At 37.3% G+C, this 18,580-nt stretch overlaps 2 protein-coding genes across 8 annotated transcripts; one reads left to right on the top strand and one right to left on the bottom strand.

Annotated features, from left to right (window-relative positions):
- Window positions 1-2,220: 2,220 nt before the first annotated feature.
- On the bottom strand, window positions 2,221-17,910 carry LOC6579713 (autophagy-related protein 16). Of its 4 annotated transcripts, none has more exons than XM_032730036.2 (10): window positions 17,549-17,910; window positions 17,148-17,409; window positions 16,906-17,068; window positions 16,277-16,365; window positions 15,044-15,519; window positions 14,828-14,970; window positions 3,065-3,365; window positions 2,909-2,993; window positions 2,704-2,847; window positions 2,221-2,574 (listed from the first exon to the last, which is right to left on the bottom strand). In XM_032730036.2, the coding sequence occupies exons 1-10, from the start codon at window positions 17,736-17,738 to the stop codon at window positions 2,454-2,456; spliced, it is 1,974 nt and encodes a 657-aa protein (XP_032585927.1). In that variant the 5' UTR covers window positions 17,739-17,910; the 3' UTR covers window positions 2,221-2,453. The 4 variants fall into 4 exon arrangements, with proteins under 4 accessions (XP_032585927.1, XP_032585928.1, XP_015019329.1 ...); XM_032730037.2 differs by having other exon boundaries at window positions 15,044-15,495; XM_015163843.3 differs by having other exon boundaries at window positions 2,221-2,547; window positions 17,549-17,909.
- Window positions 4,973-14,322, top strand: LOC6579714. Of its 4 annotated transcripts, XM_032730031.2 has the most exons (10): window positions 6,663-6,809; window positions 6,873-7,151; window positions 9,815-10,278; window positions 10,375-10,579; window positions 11,144-11,304; window positions 11,415-11,616; window positions 12,088-12,339; window positions 12,410-13,344; window positions 13,411-13,638; window positions 13,756-14,322. In XM_032730031.2, exons 3-10 carry the CDS (start codon window positions 9,957-9,959, stop codon window positions 13,923-13,925), a joined length of 2,475 nt encoding a protein of 824 aa, XP_032585922.1. In that variant the 5' UTR covers window positions 6,663-6,809; window positions 6,873-7,151; window positions 9,815-9,956; the 3' UTR covers window positions 13,926-14,322. The 4 variants fall into 4 exon arrangements, with proteins under 4 accessions (XP_032585920.2, XP_032585922.1, XP_002005596.2 ...); XM_032730029.2 differs by lacking the exons at window positions 6,663-6,809; window positions 6,873-7,151 and adding an exon at window positions 4,973-5,228; XM_002005560.4 differs by having other exon boundaries at window positions 6,873-10,278; window positions 13,414-13,638.
- Window positions 17,911-18,580: the final 670 nt, after the last annotated feature.

The following is an 18,580-nucleotide window of genomic DNA, read 5'->3' as shown; positions in this document are numbered from 1 at the left end:
GAAGATCATTTATAATATTGCCAAATTCTAGAGTATGTCACAGTGTATACTTTTTTGTGCAAGAATTTCTTTGAGTGTAATGATTTCTTAGTTTCATTGCAGAAAACAATTAAAATAGTTTCAACTGGTAGCTGTTTGCTCTTTTAGATGGCATTTAAATCTTTTACTACAGCCACAACAAAGACATCATTACACTGAGCGAAACTGACAGCATTTAGCGTATGCAAGAGCATGCACTGGTTAGCATTTGCCCAGTGCCAGACGAGGAAGCAGGCATTGATGAACGAGTGTCTGATATAGTCCATGGTGGGCTGCTCGAAATGATCTCATGAGATTGGAGCGCAATGTGGCCACAACTGTCGTGCCAAGTTGAATACATTTTTCAATAAAAGGGCTGCACGAATGTGTCCCTCCCGACTCCCGACTCTCGACTCTTGGCTCTCGGCTCGCGACTACTCTCGTCTCTCGACTGGCTGTACCAACAAAGCAATTAGATTTCTGCACCTCATTATCCACACGAAAAGCATTCGTGCCATTAAAAAATTACTTTTCCAAGTGTACCAAGGTAAACGATCTTGGGCAACTAGTTACATACGATACCGAGCGCTGCTGCCCATAAACTGACTCAGTGGCTGCTTCCATTTAATGCCTAATGTTTGCACTATAAACTGCTTAAAACATGTTCGCCTCTCCTAGTTAATCTCAGCATAGTTACTTGGCCCTTCAATGTCACCAGGGACAGAGATAGAGACAGAGCCAGAGACTGAGGCGGCGAGAGCATTGACTCTGCATTTCCATCCAGTCAACAGTTGAATGACATCGCATAACACAAGTAGTTCAATTACTTACACCTCATCTGAATAATCCTCAAATATAAATTCTCAATAATTAACAGGCTTTGTAGTAAATGTGACAAAGCCATTAAATGAGGTGACATGCATAATAAATTATGAACTCTTTATAGGAAAGTGTGAGTATGGAATAAGGAATACCCTTGCGAATATATCTATATATAAAAGAAGATAGATAGACGTATAGATAATTCTTGTATACTTAAGAATATATTGAAGAAGTTATTCCAGAACTGAATTTAGTGAAGATTGAAGAGTGTGAAATGGAAACTTGAGCATAGTAACTCAATATATTATGTAGTAGCTTGACTATGGATATAATATTGTAAATATATTGCCATAACAAATAAGCCTTACTTAAGTTAAGATCTTTAACTCAATCTCTCTGTAGATAAGATCTTTGTCTTTGCCTTCACATAAATACTTCGATAACTGCTCATTTGATTGAACATTCTTCTATGAATTCTTCTTACGCTCTATTTGTCTTCGCCACAATTTCTTAATACACTTTTGCTGCTTCAGAAATGATCAGCTTATTTAATCCGGCAAATATATAAAATGATGAAAGCAAAACTATTTTAAAAATGCTTTAATGACTCGGCATTCTTACATCAGTTTAAGTGCTGTTGCATGCCAATGGCAGATGATCTAAATTGGTTTTTTATTACATTTTCAAAGTCAAGGTAGAACGAAAGAAGATGAGGCGAAGGCACAGTCGATGTGTGCGAATGCTTAAATGTGCTAAACTTTCGTCTTCATTTAAATATATATATATATATGAATATATACAATATATAAGATAGTATGTATTATTGTATAAAAATACACAAAACCTGTTTTATATAGACATATCAAATTATTTATGTGGCCAAAGCACATTTTATATAAATATCTTCTGCCAGATATATATAAATATAGCATTTCATATCTTACCAAAGAATTTCTGTTTATTTATATCAAAAAATGCAAAATTCAGCTTTAATACAATTATAGACTAACTGCAAATGACTTTAATTATATCTCTTTTAATTGCTTCACATCTAAATAATTAACTCAGTGAATAACTAAAATCGTATGCATAATTTATATTTTCATATTTACATATTACAAAAATCTTGACTTCTTTATATCAGTTATTTTGGTAAAAAAATAAATGTTAATAAATATTTTGCTTTGAAATCTATTAGTTAAATTGCTAAATTCGTTCAAACCTAAATATGCGAAAAGAGTCCAAATTAAATATTTAATTGATAGTTTTACGTACACATAATACACGTAACAATAATGATAATAATAATAATCATATTAGGTAACCAGCTAGAGTTAACTTTAAAAGAATTTCATACAAAATATGTCGTAAAAAAGTTGGTTACATTGAAACGGAAATCGGCTCAGTAAACCGATTCAGTATACATATATATTGTATATACTACATAATATATAACATCCAAATACATATTATAAGGAGGACACACGGCTGACTTGCTGACTCGGTGATTCCATAAGAGACATCCGAAACTGTGCGCCTGTTTAACGTAGCTGCGATCGCTGGGACAAGCATATATACTTATATGATAATTATTACGTCAGCCCGACTTTGGGCTACGAGTCCGAATAGATGATGCATCTTTTGCTCTTCCCCACGGATGCGAGCGAATTGCTGTTGGGACTCCAGCTCACTGCATTGACGGCCGTGCTGTGAAAGAACGGAACGGAACCAGAACTTTACGTTTTAGGGTTGCCAACAAAACAGGAACAAGAAAAAGAAAGAGAACAGTGCAAATAGGTGTGTGCCAGTGTGTGTACGTGTGTGTGTAGGTGTAGTTTAAATAATTCCAGTTCCTATGCCTACCTGTGCCCCTTGAGCGTCGTCTCGAGAAAGCCATTCACATTCCATATATATATTGCACCATCTGCCGATCCACAGGCGATCTTCGAAGCGCCCGAGTTGAACGAGGCGCGAGCAAAATCACAACTGATCTTGAAGTGCTCATTTCTGTGCATATAGGGTAGGGTATTATTAGATATTTACTTATTTTCAGTTAATTCAAACTTACGAAAACGTGGATATAACTTGATTCTTGCGTAAGTCTAATAGTTTTATTGTATCATCCCTCACCGAACATATCAGGTAATTGCAATCTATTGATCGTGAAATTGAATATGAAATAAATCTTGATCTTGATTTTTAATTTCATTTTCGATTCACTCACCCTTCGACAGATCCAACGAGGTAATTTTGGCAGGCATTAGCACATCGTCCGCTTGCTTCTCCGTTCGTATATCCCAGAAGCGTATCTTCTTATCATAATGGCCACTGATAATCGTCGAGCCGAGGCTGTCCGTTGTGCACAGATCGTTGCAACTGGAGCCGGCAAACTTCGTCTCAATGCATGCGATGCTGCGTAGGTCCCAGATCTTCAAAGTGCGGTCGTGACTTCCGGTCACCACTTTAATTGGCTCTTGGACATATTTGGCGGCCATCACCTTGCCACTGTGACCCGTTAGTGTGTGCTTAAAAACAAAGAAGAGGCCAGGTGTAAAGCCGTTAAACAACAACAACAAATTTGGGCGCCATAAAAATGTTGCACTGGGCACAGTTGACAAAATATATATACATTTATTTTATATAAGTATGTTTTATATGAATCTGGACGTCGCGACGTCGCGTCGTATATTAGGAACAATTACGCATACCGAACAGCAGTCACTTAGCCAGGCTTTACCGGGAACAAAGTGTCATTAAAGTTGTCGTAAACCCAAACCGAGCAACAGCTTCAACTGCTCTTGAAACAAATTATTGAATACTATGCTGTGCGCCGTTCAGTTAGATCAACAACAACTAGCTGGGGCTGGTCCAGCCCCGAAGGTTAGCTGTAGTTTCAGATGTTTCAGTTATACTCGCAGAGAAATACGGTTAGGATCATGACTCAGAGTGTGGTTATCATTGCCAAAAAGTCATTTACCTGTGAGAGCATGAGAGCAGCAGAGGAATCTGTGACTCGGTTTAATGTAATGCTAAAGTTATATAATAGACTCTATATGGAATCTAGTTTACTATAATGTGTAAAGCTGGCAGAGAGAATTGTCACTGCTAATTGAATTTGTCGTTGTCTAATGACAATATAATATAGTTAATAATATAATTTATGATCTGCAATATCTTCCCCTTTTAACTGAATCTCAGTTACTGATGATCATTATCAGAATTTAAAATAATTTAACTATTGTGTTTCCTATACCAACTGTGATCATATTTGATCTCTATGCTCAAAACCCTTTTTGATTCATCTTATTCAAGGCTGAGTTCTTTAAGATGATATTAATTGATTGAGCTCTCATATTTTAATTCATAGTTCCAAAGTATCGAATATTTTTAATATATAACTTAAATTTGTTATACCAATTGCGGATGGCATTTGATCTAAATATTCCTAATTTTCATACTTTGCAACATTTTCTTTTCTTTTAGAACTAAGTTTCTTGAGCTGAATCTGGTATTTTTACTCATTACTATTACTATTACTATTACTATTACAATACAATATATTTTCTATACTAAATATTTTCTTACTTTTCAACTCTTTGTTCCCAATTCTCATTCTCTTTAGTATTAGTTTCGATTTCTGTTAACTAATGTTATAATTTATATCGATTACTTTATAGAACTAAAGCCCAACTCCTTCCTCTCATATCACACTATAATTTATAATCAAATATTTTGATTTGCATACTCCATACATTTTATATCATTAACTCGCAGCCATGAATACAATAGGAATATCAGGAGTTTCTTTTTGCATCGTGTGTGTGTGTGTGTGTGTGTGTTTGTGTGCGTGTATTGGCAACCAGAATAGCCTGTTCATGTCCCTGACCAAGTTTTTCTAAGCCATAGCAAGTGAAGCGCAGCTCCTGCTCTTAGCCAAGTTCCGAAAGAGCACAGGGGAATGTTATCAACCCGGCAACTGAAGCTGAACGGTCAATGCACGTTCTGGAGACTTGGAGCATGGCCACAACACTAAGCAACAGGTTTCTCCACTCACTCACTCTCTCTGCCGCCGCTCTCTCTCTCTCCCACTCTCTTTAGAGTGAGGGCCTTTCTGCTTAGAATAATAGCACTTTCGACAGTGCCACCGGTTGACGTATTGTCAGAATTTGAGCTAGACTCTCTTAAAGTTTCTCGCATTCAAAGTAAGGTTAATGCGTATGCTGCAGAGCTTCGGTGGTTCAATCTTGAATGGAATGCTGAATAGAGCATGGATCGGCAGTAGTTGCTCCTCTAAGTGCAGTCGGAAGAGGCATCTTAACTTATAAATATAAGAACATAACTTTGGTCAAATGACTTCAGTTCTGCGGCAACCTTACTCAAGTAATCAAGTACGTCTCAAAGGTGGATACTAAGCCCCATGCTAAAACTAATATGTTCTGAAGTGTGCAAATGTGTTCAAGTGTTCGTTTATTCGTTCGTTCGTATTGCGGCATTAATTCGAAATTAAATTAGTTTTTATTTAGAAAAATATAACTATAATTACAATATATAGAACCGAGGCAGCCATAAACTATTTTGGGCCTCAGAGCTCTGTTACAAAACTTTGGGCGTATAAATATTTCCTTGTCAGATGGAATTAATGATGTGCTAATGAGTTTATTATTTGGAAATAATAATTAGGTATAGTTGCCTAAAATGCTATTTAAATTAATTAATGGAGGTGATCAGGTGCAATTCAATAAGCGACTGAATATGATTTTATATAGTAAATAATGAATTTGTAGAACATTATAAATTTGCATATATTTTTATAGATCAATACTCATTCAAACTGAGCACTAGATGTTTTGAAATTGCTTATAAATATATATTTTATACATCAATTTGCTGAATAAGGATAGTGAAACCTACGGTTTATATATTTAATTTAATATATATATATATATATATTTCATATATTTAATTTTATATATTTAATTTAATACAGCAGCATTCGTGAAAAAAGTAGTGCAAATTTGCACTATCATTAAAAAGTGTTAAACGTAATATTTTGAAAATAATTTTAAGCGAATATTGCTTTGAAATTGTTTTAATACATATGTTTTGAAAATCAATTTGGTAAAAAAGGGACAGTGAAACGGATTTAAATGTCAATAGGATATATGATGATCATATTTCATTTATGCTATATCATATGTATGCATGCAAATAGAGTGCAAATATTTTAACTGCAATAATATAATAATAAAAATAATAATAATAATAATAATAATAATACACTATTAATGAACAATAATAATCATAATTAAAATAATAATAATAATAATAATAATAATACACTATTAATGAACAATAATAATCATAATTAAAATAATAATAATAATAATACATTATTAAAAAAATAATAATAATAATACATTATTAAAATAATAATAATAATAATACATTATTAATTAACAATAATAATCATAATCATATATATTATATATATATGCCTCTGTAAAAAAAAAAACATATTTTCAATGTAGAGTATAGTTAAAATATTTCCGCGCAAGTATTCTTAAAAAAAAAATTTGCATAATTTCAACAATCGAGTGTAACATAAATTATCATTTATCTATATTAATATTTTCTTGCAAAGAACTCACATTGCTAAGAATATTTTTATGAAGCTATATAGCTTCAACCCAGAAACTATATAAAATGTCGAATCGTATTAGTTTTATTGCGAATGCTTTGCTCTTATTTGCTCAGCTTGAAACTTCAGTTTACAATTTTTATTTCAATATTAGCATTAAAATCTGTTCGAGTAGTCATTCAATTTAAAATATTTGACTATAGCCAGGCCAATTCCATACTTGACTGAATTTTCCCAATATTTCAAGTGATTAAAAAATATATATTTAGTTTCAGTAAATACTTAGGTTAACAACAATTCCACACTTGACTTAAATTTTCAAATATTTCAAGTAAGTAAAAATAAGTATTTAATTAGGCTTCATGCACAATCTTAAAACATTACGTTCAAGCAGCTCCCACTTGCCGATATGTGAACAAGGTCGTTCCGAAAATTGGCCCACTTTGGAAGCCAGCTGACAATTAAGAGTCGACGGAGTCATACTCTCGAAATGGGGTCGAAACGCAATGGAGCATATTTTTGGGCAATTAGATAGGCAGCTGGAAAAATTGTGCATGTGTCTGCATGTGCATGTGTGTGTGTGTGCGAGTGTGTGTATTGGAAACCGTTTCGTGTTTCGAGTTTCGAGTGATCGCCGCCGTGGCTGTCATTAATTCAATGGCAAATAATTCAGGTAAGAAGTGCAGGCGCAAAGTTGGCGCGGCGTGATAAGGAGGCAGCTTAAGTCAATGTGCTCATTTCAATGGCCGCGGACAGCGGGACTCTATATCTCGAGATGTGCGCAAAAAGAACCGTTTAAATGTCAATCCAGAAATACCAGTTAGAAAAGGTGGTGCAACAGCAGCAGCAACAACAGCAGCAGCGGCAGCAGCAGCAGCGGCGGCTGCAACTGCATAAGTGCATAGAAAGAGGAGGAAGAAATCGCACTTATATGTTTAGTCACATGCCGCAATGTGTAGCACCAAATGCTGCCACAGCCTCTGCCACTGCCACTGCCGCTGTCGCTGCTGTTGCTGTTGCCTTCCTGCTATTTAGGCCAAGTCAATGCGGGTTCTCAGCCTGTTGTCATATTTAACAATTTATTTGATTTCTCGCAATGCGCACATGCAACGCAATAGAAGGACGTCGGCATTCGCTGAGCTATGCAGCAGCTGCATTCGGTTGCTGGCCAACTGCAATTAGCAAAGCAATGGCCAAGACAGCCCAAAGGCAGTAGGCAGAGTCAAGTTGAGCTAACTTAAAGTTGGGCTAGTCAAAATGCAGCCCAATTTCACTTTCACTCTAAAGACTTTTCTTCTCTTTTTGATAACAACAGTTAGCCAGGCCTATCTCTGTAAAATTCTCAATCTCAAGTATAGCACACATATGTAGCTCAGTTAAATTCCTAAATGGTTTCCACACTCTGGCTTCTGGCTTCTGCATATTCACAGCGTCAGATATCAGCAGAGCCGATGAATACTTAGGCATCGAAGCATGCTTTGTGGTTTCTCTGGTTAGTGCTGCGCCTGAAAATGGGTTATAATGCAAAATATCTGTCTATCTGTCTGTCTGTCTGTCTCTCTGTTTGTTTGCTGCCTTTGTTTACAATCTGTTCCTCATTTACATAGGGTCATGTGTAGGAGCGAGCAAATGAATTAAAATGCTAATATCTCCCATGAGAAGAAGTACATTCAAAGCAGGCGCAACTACAACAGCAACAGCAACAACAACAAAAGCCCACTAACATATTAAGTTAGTCTGCTTTCATCTCATGTTTTTATAATTTTTAAAGTCAAATAAACAGGCTCAGAGTGTGATTAGTGCCGTTGCTTATAAAAATGTATCTAGTTAATTGTACTAAATAGATAAAGTCATTTGATGAGATGAGAAATATGAGCTACAATGTGATTTAGAACTGCTTTACTCAAGTAGCTCTAGGGATTAAAGCGAGCAAATCAACACCTGCTGCGGCAATATGTTCTATAAGAGAAACGATATTTATCGATATTGTGCGATATAGATAATGTAATGTCATGTAAAGGAAGTAAAGGCTGGCCCTATTTTATTTTATAAGTGCACCGATATTTATCGACATTTTGTATAGATTTCTATTCAAGGTTAGCATTTAGCTGCACTTTAATAAAATTCCCTCGCAGAGATTAAATCACTTCCATATGCAGTCCAAGATCATTTCTATATATAAACATGTGTATTTATATATATATCGACTTTTTTCTTATTCCCTTTTTTTCGGCCTATTAAAAAGTTCGACTGCACGTTGCCCCGTCAGTTATTTTAGTCACACATATTAAAAACTTATCCCATATAACCCTCAACAACTTGGTCTACGTCGATAACTGTCAATCAGCAGATGTCACTCGTCAATGTTGCATTCGAGACTCGAGTTGCTCGTGTCATTCCATAGATGTCAGCGAGAGAGTTCGTTCAGTTGACTCGTTAGTTGATTTTGTATTTTGAGCTGTAGTCAAGCAAACAATGGACACAACTTGAAGTTATATTAAAAGACTTTAGAGAAAGTTAAGAATTAAGAATTCTAGCTAAAGATTAGACAAGATCAGATTGAAGCAATAATAGTCTATTTGATTTTTGATCTGTATTTTATAAATGAGTCAGGTGAGGTATTTTATAGTAATAAGAACTATTATCTCTATTTATATGTATAAAAATATTCACAGGAATATAGTTAATTTTATTATAAATGCTATAAAGCACTATGATCTAATGATTTGTAAATATCTATAAGAAATTAAACTTTTTGCTTTAAGTTTTTCATCTAAATAAGCGCTGATAACTATACGAACTCGAAATTCCACTTATGAATTAAACTTTTAAGCAAATAAGTAGCCAAATATAGATGATATTTTCCCCTACATAGGTAACTACAGGCATTCAACGACTTCATCCTAATCACTTTCTATAGACACAAGCAAGTGTGAAGTGTACATAGTAGGAGAATATTCTACTCTACTTCGATTTCCATGTAATTCCAAATCAAGAAACACCTGTTTAGAGAATTATGGAGTGAAGCTCACATAGCAAAGCTCTTAGAACTCTAATTGAAAACAAATAAAAATAGTTTGTTCTATAGATCCAAGAGCTGTGTAGGGAAGAACAATTGTCGATAGATGCGGAAAGGTCATTATACTATAATAAGCCTATTAAGGCTTATTAACAACAACAACAACAACAACAAGAAACAACTAACATACAATTATGGGTAATGGTGGTCCCCTGGCTGGGCGCCAGAGCAATTGAACGGACTAAACGACACCTCAGACACCAGAGCTGGCATGAAAAGATAATTAAATTAATACCTCTGCTATTGTTTTTCTTTAGACTGCCGAGTGGAGTGCGAGAGGAGCACACAAATCGTACAAATCGAGAGAACGTGCGCTGCCGCAGTCCGCTGCCGCAGTCCGCTGTCCGCTGTCCGCTGCCCGAAGTCCGCACTCTACGCATATTGAGGAAAATATTTCCAATGAAAAACAGCATACGGCCATTACGCAGCATGAGGCCAACGCACTTGCAGCTACTGCTCATGCTGCTGATGCTGTGCTCTTCGGGAGATGCACGCAGGTCGCGCATTGGGCTGGAGGCAGCTGCAAGGGACAATTTGGCGGAGCCAGAGATGGTGCCCGTCGCCATTCAGCTGGCACCAGCATCAATGCCTGAAAGTGACAAAACAAAGAGCACCGACAGCAGCCCAGCCGATCCCAGCCAGAAGAATGATCAATCATTGTACGTGGCCAATGCCAATGCCAATGCCAATGCAGCAACAACACAGACCAAATTGGCTGGCGGTAAATACCTCAACAAACAGTAGCCGGCAACGTGAACCCGCTACCTGTTAATGCGACGATTAACCATGAATGCCATCATTTTCATTTCACTTATAGATGCCAGCCACGCAGAGCCCGATGCTCACGCTGACTATGACTCGCACTCTGACTCTGACGCACCGAAGCCCTTTTTCAGAGAGGAGCTGTGGCAAGAGGATGAGCAGGGGGAGAACAGTTCCCTGGCTGGCCAGCCAGATTATCATAATTACACTTGGAGCGAGGAATGTGACCCAGATTTGTTGGGCTTCGAAATTATTACAGGGTAAGATTTTGGAAGAGGGAAGAGAGAGAGAGAGAGAGCGAGAGAGAGGGAGAGGGAGAGATAAAGAGAGAGGGAAGAGAGGGAGAGTGAGTGAAAGATAGAGAGAGAGAGAGAGAGAGAGAGAGAGAGAGAGAGAAAGTGAATGAAAAACAGAGAGAGGAAAAGAGAAAGAGAAAGAGAGAGACAACAGAAAGGAAGTGATCGAGAAGAGATATATGTATATATGATATATGTGTTTATATAAACAAACTGTACTTAATTTATCAGGGAATTCGATCATTCAAGATCATGATATGTACTTTATAATACTGTATAATATACAATATCACAATATATCATATAAAATATACCTTATATAATACATATTTGATCATGATATATATATATTGCACATATTTAATATCCAGATCCATATATATGTTATTTATATATAATATACTACACGTCATTGAACTTCAATAATGTGGAATATTTTAATGCCACCTACAAATCTATTTCATAAATATTTAATATTATTTTCTTCATGACCACTGAAATTCAAATTTAAGTTTATCTCATTTACAGCTATGTTTTCTCCGCACCTGGCCGACTGCTGGACTCGCTGCCGGGCACACTGATGCTCACCGATTGCCTGGAATCGTGTCAGACTAACGAAACTTGCCAATCCGTTAACTACGAAACTGGATTATGCGTTCTATTTTCATCGAATGCTGATATTCTGCCCGGTAAGTGGAACAAGAATTCGTTTAAGATCATATTGAATAAATGTATTTAGTGTTAAGCTACGTTTCTAATGAATTGATTTTTTCAATATTTTCTCAATTTAATTGATCAGGTGCCCTCACTAAATCACAGTTTCCTGTTTTCACAATTTACGCGCAAAAAACCTGCTTGGGCGTGCGTCCATGCTCCAGAGCCTGGTGCATCGATCGAGTTCAAAACTACAGACTGGATGGACATGCAAAACGAGTCGTATCAGTGACATCGCGTCGTGATTGCCTCGAGTTGTGTCTTGGCGAAACGGAGTTCATATGCAGGTGATTAAATCAAATATTGTGTGCGACTACCGAAGTAATTTGTGCTACTGGACTGAACTGAAATCATTCTATAGATAGAATCGGCCTTTTTGTAAAAACTTTATAATTTTGAAGAAAATTATTGGCTTAAGTCTGTTAAAAAATAAGCTCGACTCTTAACATATTCATACATCATAAAAAAATAAAAATAAATAAAATAAAATAATAAACTAATAAGCGAATAATTTGATCATAAGTTACTGAATAATGATATTAATAATGATGTTCCCTATGTAAATGACAATAATCAGTATATAATAATAGAGTAATAATAACTACTATGGGATAATGCTCATGGTGTTCTATAAAAACAACGATCATCATATTGTACGATAGAGCTAGAGTTACTAGATTTAGTTGCTATAAATATTGATCGAAATACCTTGCATTATTATTAAATCATATTCCGTATTTCATTTGTGCCTCTTGCAGATCTGCGAATTATCATCGTGATACAAATAGCTGTACGCTGGCCGAAATGGATCGTTTTACTTTGGCCGGTTCGAACGCCTTTCAGGCACATCCGGGCACAGATTACTTGGAGAATAATTGCGCCGAGGAGCCGAACAAGTTGTGTGAGTTCAAGCGTTTGCCAGGTCGCATACTGAAAACGGTGGACTCGGTTTATCAGGATATTGGCAGCGTGGACGAGTGCCGAGAGCTGTGTCTCAATTCGCCATACAGGTGGGGAATACATAAGACTAATCTCGCTCTAAGACTCATCTCTCTCTCTCTCTCTCTCTGCCTCTCGTAGATGCCACTCCTACGACTATGGAGACACCGGCGACATGGTTTGCCGCCTCTCGCATCACAGTCGCGCCACGCTCTCCGATGTGCAGGATCCCTACCTAGAGGTGCCAGAGGCGGCCACCTATGAGCTGTCCTCCTGCTACAACGTGACCATCGAGTGTGGAGCCGGCGACATGGTCGCTCGCATACGCACCTCGAAGCTCTTCGATGGCAAGGTCTATGCCAAGGGCGCGCCCAAGTCGTGTGCTGTGGACGTGACCAGTGCGCTGGACTTTGAGATTCGCATGGGCTACCAGAATTTGGAGTGCAATGTGCGTCAAAGCGGTGCGGGTCGCTACATGAATGACGTGGTGATTCAGCACCACGACACGATTGTCACCTCATCCGACCTGGGTCTGGCCGTCACCTGCCAGTACGATCTGACCAACAAGTCGGTGACCAACGATTTGGATCTGGGCGTCAAGGGCGAAGTGGAGACGGCACTCTCTGAGGAGGTCATTGTCGACTCGCCCAATGTTCTGATGCGAATCTCCGCCAGAAATGGCTCCGATATGATGCGCTCTGCCGAGGTGGGCGATCCCCTGGCCCTGCATTTCGAAATAGCCGATCAGCAGAGTCCGTACGAAATATTCGTACGCGAGCTGGTTGCCATGGACGGCGCTGATAATGCCGAGATAACGCTGATCGACGCACAGGGCTGTCCAACAGATCACCTGATTATGGGACCCATTCTCAAGAGCGAACAGTCTGGCAAAATGTTATTTACCAATTTCGATGCCTTCAAATTCCCCTCGAGCGATGTGGTGCAGTTTCGTGCTCTCGTCACGCCCTGCATGCCCAGCTGCGAGCCCGTGAACTGCGAACAGGATGATATTACGGCGGAGTTCAGGACACAAACCTCCTATGGACGCCGACGTAGGCGTGAGGCATATGATCAGGGTAAGTTTAATTTGATCTACTTCGATTAAGATTAATTTTAATCTCTCTCCATTCTCAACCTTCTAGCAGATCATCAGCGCAACAGTCGTGAGGTCAGACAGGTGCAAAACAAAACAAATCAAGAGGATTTGCTGCTCGTACAATCGATACAGATAACTGATAAATTTGGCTTCGTCAAGAGGCAGCAAGAGCAACAGCAGCAAAAGCAGACAAATAAGCTGAAGGACTACGATTCGTATGACAATGTGCTATTTGTAAATGAGGGCGTGGCCGGCCTCTGTTTCGATGGCATCGGTGAGTACATACAGACATATATCAAATATCTCGCTAATCTACTTCTGATAAACTATATTATATTCCAAAACCCTCCACATTGAGTAGTCTAAAACAAGCTTCTGTTGGTTGTTTCAGGTTTCATTGTGGCTGTGACTGTGTTTTTTGTGGCGCAATTCATTGTTATCGCCCTTTGGTCGTATTTGTATAGGCGACGACAGGTCCATCAGCCATATGTTAATCAATTTCTGAATGGCGCCACGGACTACAGAGCCAACGGCAGCAACAATATCGCGTTCGGCAAATAATCTGATAAGCAGGGCCCAAGCTGGGCAAGCTGTGCAAGGTGTGAGCGAAAATGATGTTAGTTCGTATATAATTCATTATATACTGGGGTTTTTACTTTTTGCCTCGATTGCGGTAAATGATGGAGGAATCGGTGCAAAATAATGCAATATTCTAGATCTAAATATATATTATTTAAGAGAAATCAAATTCTGAAAATATTTTATAAATAGAAGTGATATTTCGAAATTCTTTAGCATAAAATTTTGCATTAGATAAATCTATAGTAGTTATAACAATGATAATAATACAATTATAATGATTTTTTAATTTGGAAGAAAAGATGACTGAATACACTTGTCTTTTTTTCCAATATTTTTAATGAATAAAATAAAAAGCACAGCAATGAAAAATAAATAATTTTTAAATACTCATTTAGAGAAATGAATATGTTTTAAACATAAAGAAATTCGAGAAAATTATTATTTATAAGCATATTTAATAAAATAAAAAAATAAAAGTTGTCATAAAGCAGATGGATTTAGAGATAATAACAATTGATTAATATATTTTATCTATATTTGTTGCTGCGGTGTATTCAATCTTTGGGCAGGGTATGCATTAGTCGAGCAGACTGCGGCACTCACTATCATTTGGTTTCGATTATGGAATTATTTTACAGCGTATATGTCTAGCATTGTGTTGTGACATGATTTAATAAATATATGAATATATTATAGTCTTTGTTTAGCAAGATATAATATATTTATATATATTTAAATAGAATGATATCTACATAGGTAAACGTTCTTACTTCCATATCTCTGCCTGCCTTTGTTTTGCGACTTACAAAGATAACAAATAGAACTGTCTAAATGTTGTATTTTGAATGGCTCTTAGAGGCTTAACTCTCCGTTCTACTCACCCGCAGCCGATTATCCATTACTGTCCACACTCGGGCGCCATAGTCATTAGATGTGCCCAGTATGTAGGCTCCCGTTGAGTCAAAGTCCACAGAGTTGATGCCAGCGCTGCTTCCGCTCAGCACAGCACGCGGCTCCGTCGAACCTAACGAGCATTGATTGCAGTTAATAAAGCTAATCTCTTTCGGCAGCTGTGCAATTAATCTATGGAGAATTACCTTTGCCAACATCCCAGAGTTTGACTTTCCTATCGGCACCGCCCGTGGCTACCATACGCTCCACCGGACTCCAGCGTACTGCATGCGATTCGTTCTCATGCGCCTCGAATTTCATGAAGATCTTCGTCGGATTTGGCTGGCCCAGGTAGCCAGCAGCTTTGAGAGTCTCGATGGAGGTATTTGTATTGGGACGCACAACATCATGGACAGCCTCGCCGCCCATAAATCTAGCACTGATATATTCCTCGTCGTTCAGACCCAAAGCTTCCATGGCGCCGTTGATTGAGCCGTCATCAATTTCGTCGTCGCTCCCAGCGGGGCCACCGAATTGGGCTGGACTCGAGTTGCGATGCAGTGGCGTGCCGCCCGGTGCAGGAACAATCGGATTTACCGCCGAATTGGGTTCGCGCACGGCGTCCTCCAAATCACGTTTCAGTTTAGCCGAACGTTTTCTGAAAAGTGACGGCAGTCTTTTTCTAGATATTTTCGAAATCGGTTACATATGTTTATGTTGAACCATATAAAAGCAAAACAAGAAAACAAAAAAATATTAAATTCGAAAAAGCCCGTCTAGATAGATAGATACGAATCGGGATTATTTACCTTTAACAAAAGCAATTTAGTTGCATAACAATGTGATTTATTAATTTTTAATGACCCAATGAACAAGCTTGCGAGTTATGTAAGTAGCGAGCGAAGTTATTGCAATCAGCCACAAGAATTTAAAATTTAATAATAAATGAAAAAATCAAAACTCTATGAATACAAGTGTTCAAAAATATTTTGCTGAAAATCTAGAATTTCTTGTCAATATACATACTTAGAAGAGATCTGTTGTTAACGTGTTTTATAATACTTAAAACTGATATCACAAACTGAGTTTTACTTTCATTTCAAATTATTAATATTTTACACACAATTTTTATAAATTAAATGATATCTGATTCATGCAATTTCTTCAATTCTACTGTGAAAACGATTTTGTTTTTTATTTTTGTGAAAATATATATTTTTAGCATACCAAAAAGATTTGCAAGTTTTAGCCAATACTTATCAACATTTCTATAAATATTATATGTATATATAGATATATATACAATATCATAATATGAACCGATAACATGAATGAATGCAGTGCACGTTTAACAAAAAACGATATAAGAAATTATAAAAATAAAAGCATTCTTCGTTTTTCTTTTCACTTTTCTGTTTTGTTGTCTTTGTGTTTGTTACCTTATTAAACTTTCGTTTTCTTCATTCAGTTTATCGGCGTCTTTTGCCCGATAGCGCATCAAACGTTCCAGCAAGTAGCGATTCTCATCCTGTAAGTCGAGAGAAATTAACAAAATGTCAGCAAATAATGCAAATTAATATAATCATTATAATTAATAATGTATGGGAGCTACATTCATTAATATGCAAATTCATTTGATTTGACCCATAAAAACTTTTACGCCTGGAACAAAGAAACAAGTTTGGCAGTAGAAAGATAAAACAAGACAAATTCACGTCTGCTCGCTTTGCGGCTAATTATATATTCAGTTCCGAAATGACTCTGACTAGATCAGCTAGCTATAAGCTGGCAAATGGAGTTTAAACTATTCAACTTTCATTATACTCTTCTCACTTCATTAAATATAATCTATACCCTACACACAATCATTATACTTTTATATATAATCGACTTACAGAGTTCCTTTAACGACTATTCTATTTAATATTCACATGCATTTATAACATAAACAATATAATTTGGAACGATATTTAAAAAAAATCTGACAATACTTGTGGGCAAAAATGTTTAGAAATCGTAAAGCAGTGCTATAACGATCAGGCTTAACTGAAGAATCGGCCCAACTAACCTGCACATTGCGCATTTTCTCCTCCAGGGAACTGAAGGCCAACTGCAGTGCCGTGTGCTCATCCAGCAAGGTTGTGTTCAGCTTCTTGAGCTCCTCCAGGCTGGAGTGTAGCAGCTGCACCTCAGCCCTTAAGCGATTGTTGGCAGTTTGTTGTTCGTAAAGACTGAAACGGGAGAGAGAGAGAGAGGGAGAAAGCAGCATCAATTGAATCGGAATTGGCAAGAGTTCTCTATGGGACATACCTGTGCTCCTTTTCGGAAAGTAGCTCCTTTTGCTGCTCCACTTTGAGATTTAGATCGACAATCATTTGGGAGTGCTCGCCCTTTCTTTTGTGCAGGTCCGTCAGCTCCTCCTGTTGCGCCAGCAGCTTCTTTTCCAGCGTGGCAATGGCCACATTGGGACCGGTGCCACCTGTTGACACGGCATTGCGCAGTTGCTCGTTCTCCACGGACAATTTCAGATTGTCTGACTTTAATTGCGCAACATGATCTATGAGGCGGTTGTCTATGATGGTGCTCAGTGGAATAGAACAAGTTTTTAGTTAGCACGCACTCAATCGAAATGAGTCGCCGTCAGGCTTTGTCTGCAGTCTATATATAAATATATGTGTATGTATGTGCATGCGTGTGCACATGTTACTCACTTTGCACAATAATCTCCTTGAAGTTCTCACACTCCTTGCGGTCACGTTCGCGCAATCTTTGGACAACGTGCTCGCGCCACAGGCACTCCTCAGTGGACATCGTGGGATCCGAATGGGCTCTGGCTTGCTCTAAATTAATATATTGCGCCTCGCTGCTGTTGCTGTCGTCACAATGCGTATACAGACACATTCATAGTGGCAAGGCTATTCTAATTAATTTCCAAAATCGATGCGTTACGTTACTCGAGCGTAATTGCTTTTCGTTTAAGCTAATGTTTTCTTTCTTGTTAAAATGAATTTGTTGTGACCGGACGATTATTGTTTTACGCTATCTAGCAGAACAGCTGTTTATCGCTGTGGCGGCCAGACGATAAGTGGTCAATCGGAAAACGCGTGTTAAATGAAAAATACCAAGAATGACGTAAGCCATCATAAATGACGTAGTATTCGTTAGTTGATTAACGATGCAATATGCCTTCAATTACAGTTTAACCTTTTTTTTTAAGAAAATGGTATGTTTAATTATGTTATAATGAATGTTTTTATTAGACAATAAAATTATTATTTTTTTTACTACTTATATTTTTACAATTTTACCTAATTCCTGTTTGAATTTGCTGAAAAGTATATTTTTTAGTATTTTCTTTAGAGCCGTTAAAAATATACTTCTTTGTTGCTTAAAATTTACAATACTATTATTAGCTGATATGAATATTTGACCATGAAGTATTACCTGCTTTTTCATTAAGGGTTTGTAATAAACTCCATTTCAACACTATTAAACGCAAATTTCCATGAAATGTCAGATATGCCATACTTTTACAAACAAGGTGTAAATAAAAAAAAAAACTTTCCTTAATGCAGTTATGAATATGCGCTTAAAATTTGATAAGCCATGAAAGTTTTTTGTTTGTTAATAAAATAAACACAATTAAATTAAGGCACACCTGCACGGCTCAATATGTTCAATCAATATTAATTAAAATACAGGTATTCTCCCTTAGGCGCATTCACATTCCCATTCCTGGCGTT

Source organism: Drosophila mojavensis, unplaced genomic scaffold, assembly GCF_018153725.1.
Source record: "Drosophila mojavensis isolate 15081-1352.22 unplaced genomic scaffold, ASM1815372v1 contig_80, whole genome shotgun sequence".
In the NCBI taxonomy this organism is placed as follows: Eukaryota; Metazoa; Arthropoda; class Insecta; order Diptera; family Drosophilidae; genus Drosophila; species Drosophila mojavensis.
Note: the sequence above shows the minus strand (reverse complement) of the source record. Positions and strands in the feature narration are given on the sequence as shown.